Raw genomic sequence first — 17,398 nt, forward strand, 5'->3', positions numbered from 1 at the left:
GAAGGGTCTGACATTCTCACCCACCAATTATTTTAATTTTTTTACAGCTTTGAAAGATTTACACCTCTTTTCAAGAAAATTGGTCCTAAAGAAATTACAAAGTAAGGGACCCATAGATTTTACTAGCCAACTGGAAAGAGAAGCCTTATTGGCACTCGAAGACTTATTGCCTGAACAAACAACGGAAATGTCAGGTACGTTTCCATCATCCATTGTGCCTAGATCTACCAGGTTTCCCCCCTTGTCCCTATGTCCTAAAATTGAAATCTTCACCAAAATGGTTATCGACGAATTCAAAAAGCTCTCCTCGATGAGAACAAATGATAATACAACTATAGATCAGAGAAATGCACTCAAAGAACTGCAAGCATGGGATGATGTTGTATTTAAGGCAGCGGACAAGGGGGGAAATGTGGTGATCTGGCCAATCGCTAAATATGAGAAAGAAGTCTTTAGGCAACTACGGGACAAACAGACTTACTCTAAACTGTCCTCAAACCCCCTATGTCTTTTCTCTCAGGAGCTGCGGAAATTCTTAGATATAGCTCTTGAACAAGGCATTATCCCTAAAAAAAATCTATGATGGCCTCATGACCAATGATCCTAAGATCCCTACCCTGTACCTCCTGCCAAAAATTCATAAAGATGCCATTGATCCCCCGGGACGTCCGATCGTGTCTGGGATCGACGGTCTGTGCGATCCCGTATGCAAATTCATTGATCATTACTTGAAAACTCTGGTGAACGACTTACCTTCGTTTGTCAAGGACACGATGGACGTCTTGTGTAGGATCAATGGGATCCAAATTGAACCGGACATGTATTTGGTCACGGCTGATGTAGAGTCACTCTACACAAGCATAAGACACCAGGATGGAATTGAGGCGGTCCGCTTTTTCCTGGTGACTGGTAACCGGGATGGTCCTTTATGTGAACTGATTTTGGAATTATTGCAGTTTATTTTGAGTCATAACTTTTTTGTATTTAGGGATTGTTATTATTTACAGAAGCAGGGCACAGCAATGGGCGCGGCGTGTGCGCCATCCTATGCAAACCTGTTCCTCGGTTTTAGGGAGAGACGGGTTTTTCATGGGGATGGCGCCTGCGCCGCGGACCATGTACATTTATGGTTACGTTATATCGATGATATTTTCTTTATTTGGCAAGGATCGGAATCTGGGCTGGTGAATTTCATCCAGCAATTGAATGTAAATCCTTTCAATATCAAGCTGACATACAAATATCATCAACAAAGTGTAGAATTTCTGGATATACAAATATTTACAGATGCTCTTGGCTTTCTGCATACTGATGTTTTTCGAAAGCCCACAGCAGTTAATTCTCTGCTGCATGCTTCATCAGCCCACACTCCGTCCACCATCAGGGCCATCCCGGTTGGACAATTCCTCAGGATCAGGCGGATCTGCTCCTCCGATACCCTTTTTGAACAGCAATCCAAAGAATTGAGATCTAGATTTAGAGACAGGGGTTACAGTAATAGGACTATTAAATCAGGCTATGGGAGAGCAAGAACTACCCCACGGGACGAGCTCTTGAGACCTAAACAACAACGCTTGAGTGAGCAAGGGGTACGTTTTATATCAACATACAATGGACAGTGGAACCAAATGAGAGCCATCCTAGAGAAACATTGGCCCATTTTGAGATCTGAGCCACAATTAGCTCAGAATTTATCTGAAAGGCCTTTGATGACAGCGAGAAGGGCCAAAAATCTAAAAGACTTCCTCGCCAAGAGCCATTACATACCACGCCAGGTATGTCCATTTGGCTCTCGAGGACCTAGAAAGGGATGTTATCCCTGTGGCGATTGTAAAGCCTGTACCAATATATGTCGAGCAACCCATTTTTTGTCAGCTGATGGGATGAGACAGTTTGAGATCAGGGATTCCATTTCATGTAGCACAACACATGTGGTGTACTATGCCACATGTGGTTGTCCAAAAATTTATATAGGACTTACGTCCAGGGAATTGAGAATCCGCACAAGGGAACATGTGCGTGATATTATTGGAGCGAGTGAAGTTGAGGACCCCACAACCCTGAAAACACTACCCAGACATTTTAAAAAATACCATAAGTGTAACCCAAAAACATTGTCGATATTGTGGTATCAGAGGGGGCAATGTGAAGAGAATTCTGGCACAAAGAGAATGTAAATGGATCGTGATGATAGGATCCATGAGACCTCTAGGCCTTAATGAAAATCTATGCTTTGTTCCATTCCTATAATCTTTGTCATCTATGCATCTTTTTAATCATGTTCTGTCTTATATATGTTTTTTATTAGGCTCATGTACAATCTGCACTTACGTCTGCTGCCCGAATGGCGGAATGAGGGGAATTTCCAACCTCTCTTATTTGCTGTATCGAACAGTGTCAGAAAACACGGATCTGAATCTTTTTGTAGAATGGCGTGGAACTAACCTATGTACCCGTTGTTTAATCTGTAGTATATTGGGCATCTGAGCTATTTTCTTCACCATCATCTGCATATTTTTTCCTAATGACATGTAAGATGCCTGTTAATTTAAAACTATTTCACGATTTAGTGATATTAATATTTTTGTTCCATAAATGTGGTCTTATTAGTGCTTGTTTTTTCTTTCTTTCTTTTTATTTGTATCACAATGTATATTATATTCATATGGTTTCTTTGTATGCAACTATGGGTTAATACTCATTCTTATTTCACTTTGTATTAATCAGTGATATTAATATTTCTGTCCGACACAAGTGCTCTTATCAATGCTCGTTTTTCTTCTCATTTGTATCACTATGTTCATTATATTCATAAGGTTCTTTCTTATGCAATTATGGGTTAATACTCATCCTTGTTTCACTTAGTATTGTCGTCACATTTTGTATTAATAGCTTCGCTATTGTCTTATTAATACTCACCTTATTACTTTTATGTCTCCCCTTTTTTTTGATTTGGTGTTAATTCTTCCTTTTTCTTCAATACATTTTACCCTTCACGATATATTTTTTGCCCCTGTCTAATCTCAGCTTCCTCCCGTTGATAAAATTGGTATAGCCTTACCATTATATCTCATACTATAATATTTTCCTAAATTCCGTGCACCAGTATATATATATTTTTTTGATCATTTTGGCACTATGCTGAACACTTGTTATCTATTGTCACTTATATTGGCCATATTCGTATAGCTCTTTTCCCTCTATGATCACTCTGTATTCTCAGTAACGATCTATAACACTGGGGTTTCAATGGGGTCCGCCTCCATCTTGACATGATATAAACCATACATAATACATAGTTTGCTACTTACAATATTTGAAGTCCTTCGGTGTGATGAGTGCGCATGTCCGTGTCTGCTGCTGGCGGCGACGCTGTTCCCTCTCCGTCTCCTTGGGTGCACTGCGCATGTCCGGAGCTCCCGTTACGGGTCGGGAATCCGGACGTGCGCTCCAGCGCCTGGAGCCGGAAGTGGGGCGGTCCTCGCTTCCGGTTGTGTCACAGGGGATGCGCCGACAGTCATCACACTGCGCCATGTTTTACGTGATAATATATAAGAGCAGCATTTTACAGAACATACACAACACATCCCCCCCTGAGGAAGCACCTTCTTGCGAAACGCGCGTTGGGGTCTTTGTGCTGGAGCGAGCACTGAACACTGTCTTTACATCTATGGGTAAGCTATTGCCATCTGTTATAAACACCGTATCTATGCATTAGCACTATACTTTAATCATTGGTCTATCTCACTCTTCTACCTTATCACTTGACGTACTATACTGCTGTATGGTTTACTAATGTCTTAATATGGGAATCTACTCTATTAGAGTGTATATATGACCATTATTCGGTGATGCAGATACCCACTACTCTACACTGCGAGTGTCAGCAATCGCTCCTATTTTTATACTAGGGTCTTGTCCTTTCATTAACTTTTAAACCTTGTTTTGTCATATGTGTTAATAAAATTATATCTTTTACATAATATTGGCTATAAGCTCTTCTTTCTTCTCTGTGGTTGTTCATATATTATGGAGCTGCCTTTGTGGTAAATTATGGGGGGACGCTTCTGTCTGGAACCGTGCCCAGCCCACAGTACTAATGCTCTTGGAGTGCACATATTGATTAAATAAAAGTTATATCTTAGTTTATTTCCACACTTTTTTTTTATACCCGGGAAAGCTGGGTATTTTGTGTGCACCTGCACAGTTGTCCTTTGTAGGTAGTGCCACACAGCCCACTGTCTCCCTGTAGATAGCAACCCCCCCCCCCCTTCCAGTAAAGATAACGCCACTGTAGCTTCCTGAAGGAGAGGAATCCCCGTGTGGCCGGGGGATTCCGCTCCTGGAGCGCTGCTTGATGCCTCTGTCCATATATGGACAGTGACATCAGGGAAAACTCCTGAATTGGAATCCCCGGTCACAGCGTTGCAGACGCTATGACCGTCGATTCCACTCCAGGAGAAGCTCCTGTCGTCTGTGTCCATGACGTCATTGGCTTCTCCTGGAGTGGAATCCCCGGTCATAGAGTCTGCAATGCTGTGACCGGGGATTCCGCTTCAGGAGTTTCCCCTGATGTCACTGTCCATATATGGACAGAAACATCAAGCATCGCTGCAGGAGCGGAATTCCCGGCCACACGGGGATTCTGCTCCTTCAGGGAGCTACAGTGGCGCTAGTAGACAGCAGAGTAGGGAGATGCCTCCCTGCTCTGCTATAGTGCCCCCCTGTAGATAGCAACCCCAAACCCCTTCCAGTATAGATAGCGCCACTGTAGCTCCCTGAAGGAGCGAAATCCCCGTGTGGCCAGGGATTCCGCTCCTGGAGCACGGCTTGATGCCTCTGTCCATATATGGACAGTGACATATGGGAAAACTCCTGAAGCGGAATCCCCGGTCACACGGGGATTCCGCTCCTTCAGGGAGCTACAGTGGCACTAGTAGACAGCAGAGCAGGGAGATACCTCCCTGCTCTGCTATAGTGCCCACCTGTAGATAGCTCCACTGTAGCTCCCTGAAGGAGCGGAATCCCCGTGTGGCCGGGGATTCCGCTCCTGGAGCGCTGCTTGATGTCACTGTCCATATATGGACAGAAACATCAAGCTGCACTCCAGGAGCGGAATCCCCGGCCACACGGGGATTCCGCTCCTTCAGGGAGCTACAGTGGTGCTAGTAGACAGCAGAGGAGGGAGATATCTCCCTGCTCTGCTATAGTGCCGTCACTACCGCTATAGCAACCGCAGCGGCTGCTAGCGGCGCCACCACCCTCATGCTCGGTGTCACCGCTAGCAGCCGCTATGGCTGCTACAGCGGTAGCGACGGCCACTAAGTGAAGAAGCGCCCGGGTGGAAAGGTGCCTGCAGTTAGTGTGTGTATCCCCGCTGCTAGTTGCAACGGCGTGGGGATACACACACCCGCTGGCGCCCCTCTTGCCGTGTGGTGGCTGGCGCCCTGTGCGACCGCACTGGTCGAACATAGCTAGGGTCGGCCATGCCACACACCACCTATGGACCGGTGTGATGCTGTTCTTGAAAGACAGAAGCCACAATTTTCTAATCCTGGACAACACCTTTAATGCTGGCTATGATAGAAAGGTGTCAGAACAAACAGTGCATCACAGCTTGCTGCATTTGGGTCTACGTGGCCGCAGTCCAGTCAGAGTGCCCATGCTGATACCTGTTCACAATTGGCACATGGGCATCGGAACTGTACCATGTATCAATCAAAGAAGAAGGTCGGGTGTATGTGCATTCCTCATTTGGAGAAGAGATGGCTCCAGGATGCAGTATGGAAAGAAAGCAGGATGTCGGCAATGTGATGCTCTGGGCAAAGCTGTGCTGGGGAACTTTGGGTCTTGCCATTCATGTGTGCCAACGTGTGACTGCAACCTCTGCCCAACCAATAGTTATGCCCCTGTTTCAAGGTGTTGATTTGGCCTCCAAATTCCCCAGATCTCTCTCCGATTGAACATCTATGGGATGTGCTAGAAAAAGAAGTGCGATCTATGGAGGCTTCACCTCACAAATTACAGGACTGAAAGGATCTGCTACTACAACAGGACACCTTGAGGAGTCAGAGCTGTTTTAATGGGATCTACATACACCGTGTTCCAAATTATTATGCACATTGGATTTAAGTGTCATAAACATTTAATTATTAGTTTTTCAATTAAACTCATGGATGGCATTGTGTCTTGCCATTCATGTGAATGTTACTCTGACATTGTTGCATACCAAGAACACCCCTTAATGGCAATGATGTTCCATAAGGCAGTGGCATTTTTCAGCAGGATAATGTGCCCTGTCACACTGCAAAAACTGTTCAGGAATGGTTTGAGGAACATGACAAAGAGTTCAAGGCAGAGGCATAACTTGAAATTCCAGGACCCCAAAGCAAAATCTGTTACAGGTACCCCACCTACCATGTTCTATTTATAATACTGGTGTCTTCTTATGTGGCAGGGGTGCCTTTGGGCAGTGTCAGATCATCATAAGAGCAGTTCGGGCGGCCGCCCGGGGCCCATTGCTGCCAGACAGGGCCGGCGTTAGGGGGAAACTGGGCAATTGCCCAGGACCCCCATCCTCCTTGGCCACTTGCTGCTATGAGGCCTGAGGTATATATGGGTCGGGTGGTACGAGCCCTCTCATGCCCTGTGGCATCGCTAGCACCGGAGGGGGCCCGGTGCTAGCGACAGCCACATTCACGTCACGTTCCGTCGCAGGAACAGGGCATGGTAAAATACTATATTTGTTTTTGGGGGGCTATGTGGCAATATATACGAGTGGATTGCTGTGTACCACTATATAAAAGGGGGGAGCTGTTTGGCACGATATACAAGGGACGGGGGCTGGGTGGCACTATATAAAAGGGGAGGGTTGTGTGGCACTATGTACAAGGGGGGGCTGTGTGGCACTATATTCAAGGGGGGCTGTGTGGCACTATATACAAGGGAAGGGCTGTGTGGCACTATATACAAGGGGGAGAAGTGTGGCACTATATACAAGGGGGGGCTGTGTGGCATTATATACAAGGGGGGCTGTGTGGCACTATTTACAAGAGGGGGAGGGCTGTGTGGCACTATCTACAGGGGATGTGTGTGGTCGTATCTATAGAGGGGCTGTGTGGGATGCTATCTACAGGGGGTGTGTGTGGCGCTATCTACAGGGGGCTGTGTGTGGCACTATCAACAGGGGGCTGTCTGTGGTGCTCTCTACAGAGGAACTGTGTGACGAAATCTACAGGGGCCTGTCTGTATGTGGTGCTTTACCTTATAGCGTTTGACACAATTATATTCAGGGGCACAGTGTATGGTGCTAATATATTTTGGGGCACAGTGTGTGGCACCATGATCATTTCATCTTCGTATACAGGTGTGGAAATGTTGGAAACGTGAGGAACAGAAAGCATCTGATTTGCAAATTCTGTAGAAATGGGTCATGGCCGGGAGAAGTCGTCATGAAGTCTGGACCAGATGGAGAAGAGAAGGGGGAAAAAAACTACTAGACTCTGAGAAGTCGTCACCTGTGAGTCACTGGATTTGTAGAGAATCTGTCACCTCTCCTGACATGTTTATTATAGGAAATCCTTGTATTTCATAAAAAGTCTGTGTGCAGTCCAGGAATGATAGACCAATTTGTGTTACCATTCTCCTTGTCAGGAGGATGTGTCTCTGCACAGTGTGATATTGTTAGTATGTAGGGACACAGCCCTTTGACAAGGGGAATCATAACACCCAATTATTAATGCTTGCACAAAAAGGTAGTGTTAACAAGTTACAGCGTGGCAGGGCGGCGGTGGAGAAGGTTGGCCCAAGTTTGGGTGACAGCCTAGGGCCTATGGTCTACATAATACGCCACTGCCCTTGGGCCCCGCCAGGCTCCAGAGCCAACGTGTGACTGCAACCTCTGCACCAACCAATAGTTATGCCCCTGTTTCAAGGTGTTGATTTGGCCTCCAAATTCCCCAGATCTCTATCCGATTGAACATCTATGGGATGTGCTATAAAAACAAGTGCGATCTATGGAGGCTCCACCTCACAAATTACAGGACTGAAAGGATCTGCTACTACAACAGGACACCTTGAGGAGTCAGAGCTGTTTTGATGGGATCTACATACACCGTGTTCCAAATTATTATGCACATTGGATTTAAGTGTCATAAACATTTAATTAATAGTTTTTCAATTAAACTCATGGATGGCATTGTGTCTTAGGGCTCTTTGGATCATTGTAATCAATCTCAGACTCCTGTGATAATTACTTTGCCAGGTGTGCCCAATCAAAGGAAAACTACTTAAGAAGGACGTTCCATATTATTAAGCAGGCCAGAGGTTTCAAGCAATATGGGAAAGAAAAAGGATCCCTCTGCTGCCGAAAAGCATGAAATAGTGCAATACCTTGGACAAGGTATGAAAATGTTGGATATTTGAAGAAAACTTAGACGTGATCATCGTACTGTGAAAAGATTTGTGGCTGATTCAGAGGACAGACGGGTTCATTCAGATAAAGGCATAATGAGGAAGGTTTTTGCCAGACAAATTAATAGGATTAGGAGAGCAGCTGCTAAAATGCCATTGCAAAGCAGAAAACAGGTATTTGAAGACGCTGGTGCCTCTGGAGTCCCACGAACCTCAAGGTGTAGGATCCTCCAGAGGTTTGCAAGTGTGCATAAAGCTATTATTCGGCCACCCCTAAACAATGCTCACAAGCAGAAACGGTTGCAGTGAGCTCAGAAATACATGAAGACTAATTTTCAAACCGTGTTGTTTACTGATGAGTGCCTTGCAACCCTGGATGTTCCAGATGCATGGAGTAGTGGATGGTTGGTGAATGGCCACCATGTCCCAACAAGGCTGCGACGTCAGCAAGGCGGTGGCGGAGTCATGTTTTGGGCTGGAATCATGGGGAGAGAGCTGGTAGGCCCCTTTAGGGTCCCTGACAGTGTGAAAATGACCTCTGCAAAGTATGTAGAGTTTATGACTGACCACTTTCTTCCGTGGTACAAAAAGAAGAACCGTGCCTTCCGTAGCAAAATTATCTTCATGCATGACAATGCACCATCTCATGCTGCAAAGAATACCTCTGTGTCATTGGCTGCTATGGGCATAAAAGGAGAGAAACTCACTGTGTGGCCCCCATGTTCCCCTGACCTCAACCCTATTGAGAACCTTTGGAGCATCCTCAAGCAAAATATCTATGAGGGTGGGAGGCAGTTCACATCAAAACAGAAGCTCTGGGAGGCTATTCTGACATCCTGCAAAGATATCCAAGCAGAAACTGTCCAAATACTCACAAATTCAATGGATGCAAGAATTGTTAAGGTGATATCAAAGAAGGGGTCCTATGTCAACATGTAACATGGCCTGTTAAGTTTTTTTTTATTGAAATAGCATTTGATTTCTGTAAATATGACCTCCTGATGCTGCAAATTCAACAAATTACCATTTTAGTTATCTTTACAACCTTTAAAATGTTTTGATCTCTGTTGTGCATAATAATTTGAAACAGTGCATTTTGAGTTTTTTACTTCTAAAAAAAAAATCTTTTATCATTAGGAGATTTGTTCAATAAAATTTGCATTATACTCAAGCGGTTGATGGCTTGAAGATTATACTGACTGTCATTTGCATCGACTATTTAGGAAAATCAGCGAAAAATAACATTTGCATAATAATTTAGAACGCGGTGTAATATTAAGTGGGTTGCTTTCACGTTATTGTTGATCGGTGTGTGTATATGTATATATATATATATATATATGAAAATAATAAGAATTAATGAGAGTAGTTAATCTAATCCTATCTTATGAGTGTGAATATGTAATGAGTGTGATACTCCTAATGAGTAAGTATAGACACCTAGACAACCATAAATATATGCACTGCATTTAAAAATATGTTTAAAATGCAACCCTTAAAGCAGACCATAAGACTGCTGTTTTACTGTGATGGCGAAATGAAGCCCTGGTTGGTAATTTGCTGCATGTGGTATAAGAGATTTTTTTGTAAACACATTTGTAATTCACATCTATATTTTGGTTCTGTAATAATACCCAGTACACAAGCAAACCTGCTCTCAACAGTCTTGTATTATTCATTTTAATAGTACTTTCCATCTGTAGAATGAGACGTCCATGTATGTAATTACCAAATAAAGCAGAAAACCTGCTGGCTTAGTTAAAATGGCTATGATATTGCACAAATTCATTACTGGATAGGCTTTAATAAACAATTTAAAACAGAAAACAAAAGAAACGATTTAACAGCGCTCCTGGGGTGTTTCATTTACTCAATTCTTGACCCCCTTAAAAGTATAGTTTTTTTATGGACAATAAAACACATTTATCAATTTAACTGCCTTGTTAAACCTGCAGATGTAGCAAAAACGGCAAAACACTAATAATAATAGAGGTTGGGGATTGTAGCTCGTGTCATACATTGGTTTTGTATGGAAAGGGTGACGATATTACAAAGTACATTGATCTAATGAATCAACAGTTAGATTTGGGTTTTCCAGTCATAAGAAAATGATGGCCTATCCTCAGGATAGGCCATCAATGTCTAATCGCTGGGGATCCGACTCCCAGTATCCCCGACGATCAGCTGATTTCAAGGAGCCGCGGCGCTAATGTGAATGCTGCTTCCCCTTCATTCCTTATCTGCTCCGTACTATGAACCGCCAACACACTTGTAGTGGCCGTTCACAGTATTACAGAATGAAGGGGAAGTAGCGCTCATGTGCCGTGGCCCCTTCAAAACAGTAGATCGGCAGGGGTGCTGGGAGTTGGACCCCCACCGATCAGATAGGCCATCAAATTGAGGATAGGCCATCGATTTCTTATGACTGGTAAACGCCTTTAAGGTGTTCTACCTGTTATAGATTTTAAGTTTTTACGTTGTCAAATATACATGAAAGATTCTGTTGATTTCCATAGCAACATAATGCGTAAGATTTCAATTATAAGGTTGAAGGGGTTTTCCCATCAGGGACATTTATAGCATATCCACAGAATTGGCCATAAATATCAGATAGATGCGGGTACCTCCTCTGGGACCCGCACCTATCTCTAGAATGGGGCCCCCTAAACCCCATTCTACCTCTCTGTGCTGACTTGTGTGATTCCCGACCATGAAGAATAAAACAGTGTAGCTCGCTGAGCTACGCTGTTTCCGTAAGTCCCATAGAACTGAATGGTAGTTACGGAAACTGCGTAGCTCGCAAGCTACACTGTTTCCGTAACTGCCATTCACTACTATGGGATTTACGTAAAGAGCATAGCTCAGTGAGCTACACTGTTTTATTCTTCACGGTCGGGAATCACACGTGTCAACACAGAGAAGTAGAATGGGGTTTAGGGGGCCTCGTTCTAGAGATAGGTGTGGATCCCAAAGGTGGGAACCGCATCTATCTGACATTTATGGCATATCCTGTGGATATGTCATAAATGTCCCTAATGGGAAAACCCCCTTAACCCCTTCAGGACTGAGCCTGTTTTGGCCTTGTGGATGCAGTTGGAGCTGGAGTGACTATAAATTGTGATTCTTGTATAGTTTTTGATTATTTTTTTATGGCGGCAACCATGCGGGATAAATAACATTATATTTTTATAGTGCAGGCCATTATGGACGCGGCGATACCAATTATGCATAGTTTTTTTTAATATTTTTATAATAATAATAATAAAGGACTTTATAAGGGAAAAAGGGTGATTTTTAATTTTACTTTTTTATTTTTGTAAATTTGTTGTTTTTTTTAGTCCCACTAGGGACTTGAAGGTCCTGGCTCTTGTAGTTCCTAAACGCTTTCCGTAGATGGCAGACCGGAGGCCTTTTTTAGGCCTCTGGTTGCCATAGCAACCATGGCACCCCGCAATCATGCTGCGGGGTGGCTATGTTGTTGTAACAACTTAAATGCGGCAGTCGCTATTGACCGCTGCGTTTAAGGGGTTAATCGGCGGGGATCACTGATGTGATCCCACCCGATGTTTTCCCCCAGTACTAAAGCTGCTAGTAGCAGCCTGTACTGGGAGATGCCGGGCTGCGGGGAGTGCCTGTGTGCTCCGTTAGGAGCACACGCAGATTAACGGGCTGCAGGCACAAGGACCAGCGCTCTAGCCCTTAATCTACGAGGGGTGGTCGGGAAGTGGTTAAGTAATGGTAAGGATGAAAAAAAACATCAGTCCATCTAGTTCCTTCTATTATCCTGCAGTGTTGTTCCAGAAGAAATCAAAAACAAACCGTGATGAGGCAGTTGCCGAGGCTTCTAGACCCCTTTAAATTTATTTAACCCTTTTATGACCAAGGGTCATTGATGCCCCTGTGTCCAGGTAAAATTTTCCATTTTTGATATGCAGTTCTTTAAACGATAATATCTTAGGAACCGCATATCACAACTATTAATTTTCTGGATTAGTTTAATTAATTCAGTGTTTTTAATTTTTATTATGAGCAGACAAATCGCAAAAAATGTAATTTTTTATATATATTTATCTGTATATATATATATATATATATATATATATATATATATACATATATATTTTATATATATATATATATATATATATATATATATATATATATATACACATACACTGTAGAGCTCTGTAACAAATAGTCATCTCTCTCCGTCACCCTGGATCGCTGTGAGGGGAGAGTGAAGAGGGCAATAAGGCTATAAGGGCAATAAGGCTATATACACACGACCGTGAAAAAAATAGCAATCAGCAACGGATCAACTGTCAGTTTTTCATGGCTGTTTTGCATCAATGTGTCTCAAAATACAAATCCATCTCCCGATCGTCTGACCGTTTTTAACCGCCATTTGCCATCCGTTTTTCTTGAACGTTAAAAAAATTTAGGAACCTTAAGGGTATGTTCACACGTTTAGCAAAAAACATCTGCGTTTCTTACGGCCATTTTTCTAGCTGTTTTTCTAGAGTCTATGAAAAACTGCTCCAAAAACGGCTGAAGAAGTGACATGTACTTCTTTTTCATGGCCGTTTTTTTACAGTAGCGGAATCCCCAGCACAGAGCAATCTGACACCGGGGATTCCGCTCCTAGAGAGAGCCGCTGACGTCATTGTCCATATATGGATAGTGACACCAGGGGAGTCTCCAGTAGCGGATTCCCCGGCCAGGGTGTTGGACGGGGATTCCGCTCCTAGAGAGAGCCACTAACATCACTGTCCAAATGGACAGTGATGTCAGAGGCTCTCTCTAGAAGCGTAATCCGCGGCCAGTGCGATATGAGACAGGGGATTCCGCTCCTAGAGTCCGTTCAGGTGGTGCTATCTAGAGTGGAAGGTGTGAAGCTATCTACAGCAGGGGGGGTTGCTATCTGGAGCTATCTACAGCGGGGATGGAGAGACGGCAGGGGCTCCCTCTAGGAGGGGAATCCTCAGCCAGAGCGCTGGCCGGGGATTTCGATGCGGGGGAGCTTAGGTGGCGCTATCTACAGAGGGTTTTGCGCTACCTACAGGGGGTTGTGGGTGGCACTATCTACAGTGGAGGGTGTATTCCGGGGATCTCAAAGCCCTGGCCGGCATGAGAGTCCAGCGCTGCTTACACTGAAGCAGCACTGCACTGTGAAATGTCTAAAGGGTTAAGAAACTTTCTAAATGCTGTTTTGAATACTTTGAGGGGTGAAGTTTTTAAAATGGGGTGACTTATTGGAGGTTACAAATATATAAGGCCCTAAAAGCCGCTTCACAACTGAACTGGCCCCTGTAAAAATAGCCTTTTGAAAATGTGAGAAATTGCTGCTAAAGTTCTAAGCCTTGTAATATCCTAGAAAAATAAAAGGATGTTAAAAAAAACTATGCCAATCTAAAGTAGACATATGGGGGATGTTAATTAGCAACAATTTTGTTTGGTATTACTATCTGTGTTACAAGCAGATACATTTAAATTTAAAAATACTAATTTGTGCAATTTTTCACTAATAAATATTGAATTTATCGACCAAATTTTGCCAGTATCATAAAGTACAATAAGTCACGAGAAAACAATCTCAGAATCGCTTTGATAGGTAAAAGCATTCCCAAGTTATTACCAAATAAAATTACACGTCAGATTTGAAAAAAAATGGGTCTGGTCCTGAAGGTCAAAATGAGCTTGGTCCTCAAGGGGTTAATGTAACATACTGTGAGAGAGCTCCATTGTCTCATTGCCCTACAGTAAACAATGTCCTTCTATACTAAGGGAGAAAGATTGTTTCTTAAAATATCATTGGTAACCCTTCCTCTTATGTTGCCCTTTCATATATTTATTACTGTTCATTTTGTTTCAGAAAAGATCATTTACATCTACAAAGGGCAAGGAGTTTGCGAAATAATTATTTTCTTTTAAGTTGTAAAGCCATGATAAAAAAAAAAACAGACCAATCAAGACCAGAAAAAAATAAAGGGTTTATCCAATGATTAAGTGAGAATTGACAAAAATGGGGAAAGTTTATGATGGTTGGAATTATTTTACATGGAGATGTTTTAACAAACTTAAAATATTCATGTGAGGTCACTTATGCTTTAAATTTCTATGTGAAAAGGGAAGAATGACATTCACAACCACACTCCATGAGAAATAACTAGGTCCCATAAAGCAGTTATATCGAAAGTTCTTTCTGTAGTAAGAATGTCCAATCGCCATCAAATGCCCATTAGGTAATTTTAGGGTGATGCTTACAGAAGTGTTTAATTTATAAATCATAATTCAAATATCTGAAAATCTAAGCAAGAAACTAGAATGACCTAATGACCCATGCTACATTTTCTAAACTATATGAATTTTTTTTTTAAATTATATTTTTAGGCTCCATCTACGTTAGAGCCTCCTTTACAGATTCTGACAAATTTTACTGGAAAAAATATGCGGTACATGCAGCGCTTTATTTCTATCGAAACAACAGACACCTTGGCAGTACCCAACTGTAGGTCAAAGGGGACCGTCAGGCGCCGCTGGTATCTGTCGTGTGACAGATCTGGCAATGTAATCGGATCCAAGACCAGTCTGAATAGTGCCTTATTTGGTCGATAAACTCCCATTGAAAGATATGGGAGCTTATCAACTAAAACAAAAGACATGCATGTCAAAAACGCAACAAAAATGCACCATGTGAACCCAACCTTAGAGGGTATAGTGGAGGGGAGTAGCTACAGGTGGGTGAGACAACAATAGATATTTAGTAGTGGCGGTCAACCGTCCTTACACAGCAGGATGTAACATCCGAACAAGTAATTCCAGGGTATGTCAGTGGTAATCTAACACATCCATTGCCAAATTACATGAATACCTGGGAAGCGAGAGTTGTTATCAGGAAATATGAGGGAAGGGAAAGGAGGGCAGAGAAACATGTTACAGAACAGTGTTCAGCATGAGGGTCATATACATTTTGGACAGGTCTTGGTAGACTATAAGTCTTTACTGTGATGTAAAACTTTCCCATGACAAATAGTTTGGTATCTCCAACTTCTTACATGTTAGAAGTAACTGTGAAATTGTAGTCTGATAATTATTTATGCTGTGAACTGAATAAATTCCTCTATTCTGAGAGTTCTATTGTTTGAAGAAATCTGTGATCTGCAAAACTTCATTTATTCTAGCAAAATAGGATCATTGCCTAGCAACGGCACCCATAGCATCCCCCAACTCTTAATTGGTACTGTAACTTGGCAGTTGCCTAGTTGTCTCTGATTGAGGCTGTTAATAATATATCTTCTTGTTTCTTCACTCCACAGGCTTCAGCAGAACAGCTGTGACTGTGACTAAGGAGAATGTCAAGCAAATGAAGTTTCTGACCTTCCTCTAGACACAGTGAACTCATTTGCCTGTGGACTTCTTATAGGCACAGAGAGAGAAGACAGGGCCATTTTTAATAAAAAAAATATTTCCATTTGGTTGAGGGATGTAATAAGGTGCTTTTGCCATCATCAAAAATAGAAGTCACATTTATAATACTTTGCTGTTAATGAGCTCTGCTCCTGTTTTCCAGTGCAACACAAAAATCAAACGGATCATGCTATTTTTCATTTTTTTTCTGCATATATTTCATTTTTATGTTGCACAAAATGATTACATTTTTTTAAACTCTTTTTATTTTTGTACATTTCTTTAGGTATGACTTTTTAAAGATAGGACTGAGTACAAATCACTATTTCCCTTAAGGATCCGATCTTTGAATGCAGTAACATAATTGAATATATGCCATACCAGAACCCAAAAAAACACCTAGTGTTAAACAAAACCCACCTTTATGTCCTACAGCCGTCAGTTTCTTGCTTAAGTAATCACAGATCACTCCGGCATCTTCACTATGGCGACAGTTGTGCTTTCCAATATCTTCCTTGATACAGTCTGCCAAGGACCTTTCATATCCAGTACATTTAACATTATCCACGTGAATCGGCCCTTTGCCTTCTCCAAAATAAGCCATGTTCCTGGCCTTTGCAGGACCCCTGAAATATTAGTAGCCCTCATCATCAGGGATCACAGATAGACTATGGAGTGATAAATCAGACACATTTTACTGCCTCATGCGTTATGTCTAACATTGTATTAAGAAGGGAATATACATTTAAATATTTCATCTAAGATGCTAACCAGTTAATACCAGTTGTTAATTAATATTACTGCTTGGAAATGTATATCTATCTATCTATCTATCTATCTATCTATCTATCTGTCTGTCTGTCTGTCTGTCTATCTATCTATCTATCTAATATCTATCACATATCTATCTATCACATATCTATCTATCTATCTATCTATCTATCTATCTATCTATCTATCTATCTGTCTGTCTGTCTGTCTGTCTGTCTGTCTGTCTGTCTGTCTGTCTGTCTATCTATCTATCTAATATCTATCACATATCTATCTATCACATATCTATCTATCTATCTATCTATCTATCTATCTATCTATCTATCTATCTATCTATCTATCTATCTATCTATCTATCACATATCTATCTATCACATATCTATCTATCTATCTATCTATCTATCTATCTATCTATCTATCTATCTATCTATCTATCTATCTATCTATCTATCTATCTATTTATCTATCTATCTCTCTGTCTGTCTATCTATCTATCTCATATCTATCTATCTATCTATCTATCTATCTATCTATCTATCTATCTATCTATCTATCTATCTATCTATCTATCTATCTATCACATATCTACCTATCACATATCTATCTATCTATCTATCTATCTATCTATCTATCTATCTATCTATCTATCTATCTATCTATCTATCTATCTATCTATCTATCTATCACATATCTATCTATCACATATCTATCTATCACATATCTATCTATCTATCTATCTATCTATCTATCTATCTATCTATCTATCTATCTATCTATCTATCTATCTATCACATATCTATCCATCACA

At 41.9% G+C, this 17,398-nt stretch overlaps 1 protein-coding gene across 1 annotated transcript in view; it reads right to left on the reverse strand.

The window, feature by feature from the left end:
• The window catches only part of PRSS12 (serine protease 12), a 153,031-nt gene that overhangs the window by 31,887 nt on the left and 103,746 nt on the right, over positions 1–17,398 (reverse strand). Inside the window, exon 9 of the mRNA XM_075860584.1 lies at positions 16,240–16,445. Within this exon, the coding sequence (XP_075716699.1) occupies positions 16,240–16,445 (206 nt within the window). The remainder of the gene's footprint in view (positions 1–16,239; positions 16,446–17,398) is intronic.

The sequence above is a fragment of the Rhinoderma darwinii genome, chromosome 1 (genome assembly GCF_050947455.1).
Source record: "Rhinoderma darwinii isolate aRhiDar2 chromosome 1, aRhiDar2.hap1, whole genome shotgun sequence".
NCBI lineage: Eukaryota > Metazoa > Chordata > Amphibia > Anura > Rhinodermatidae > Rhinoderma > Rhinoderma darwinii.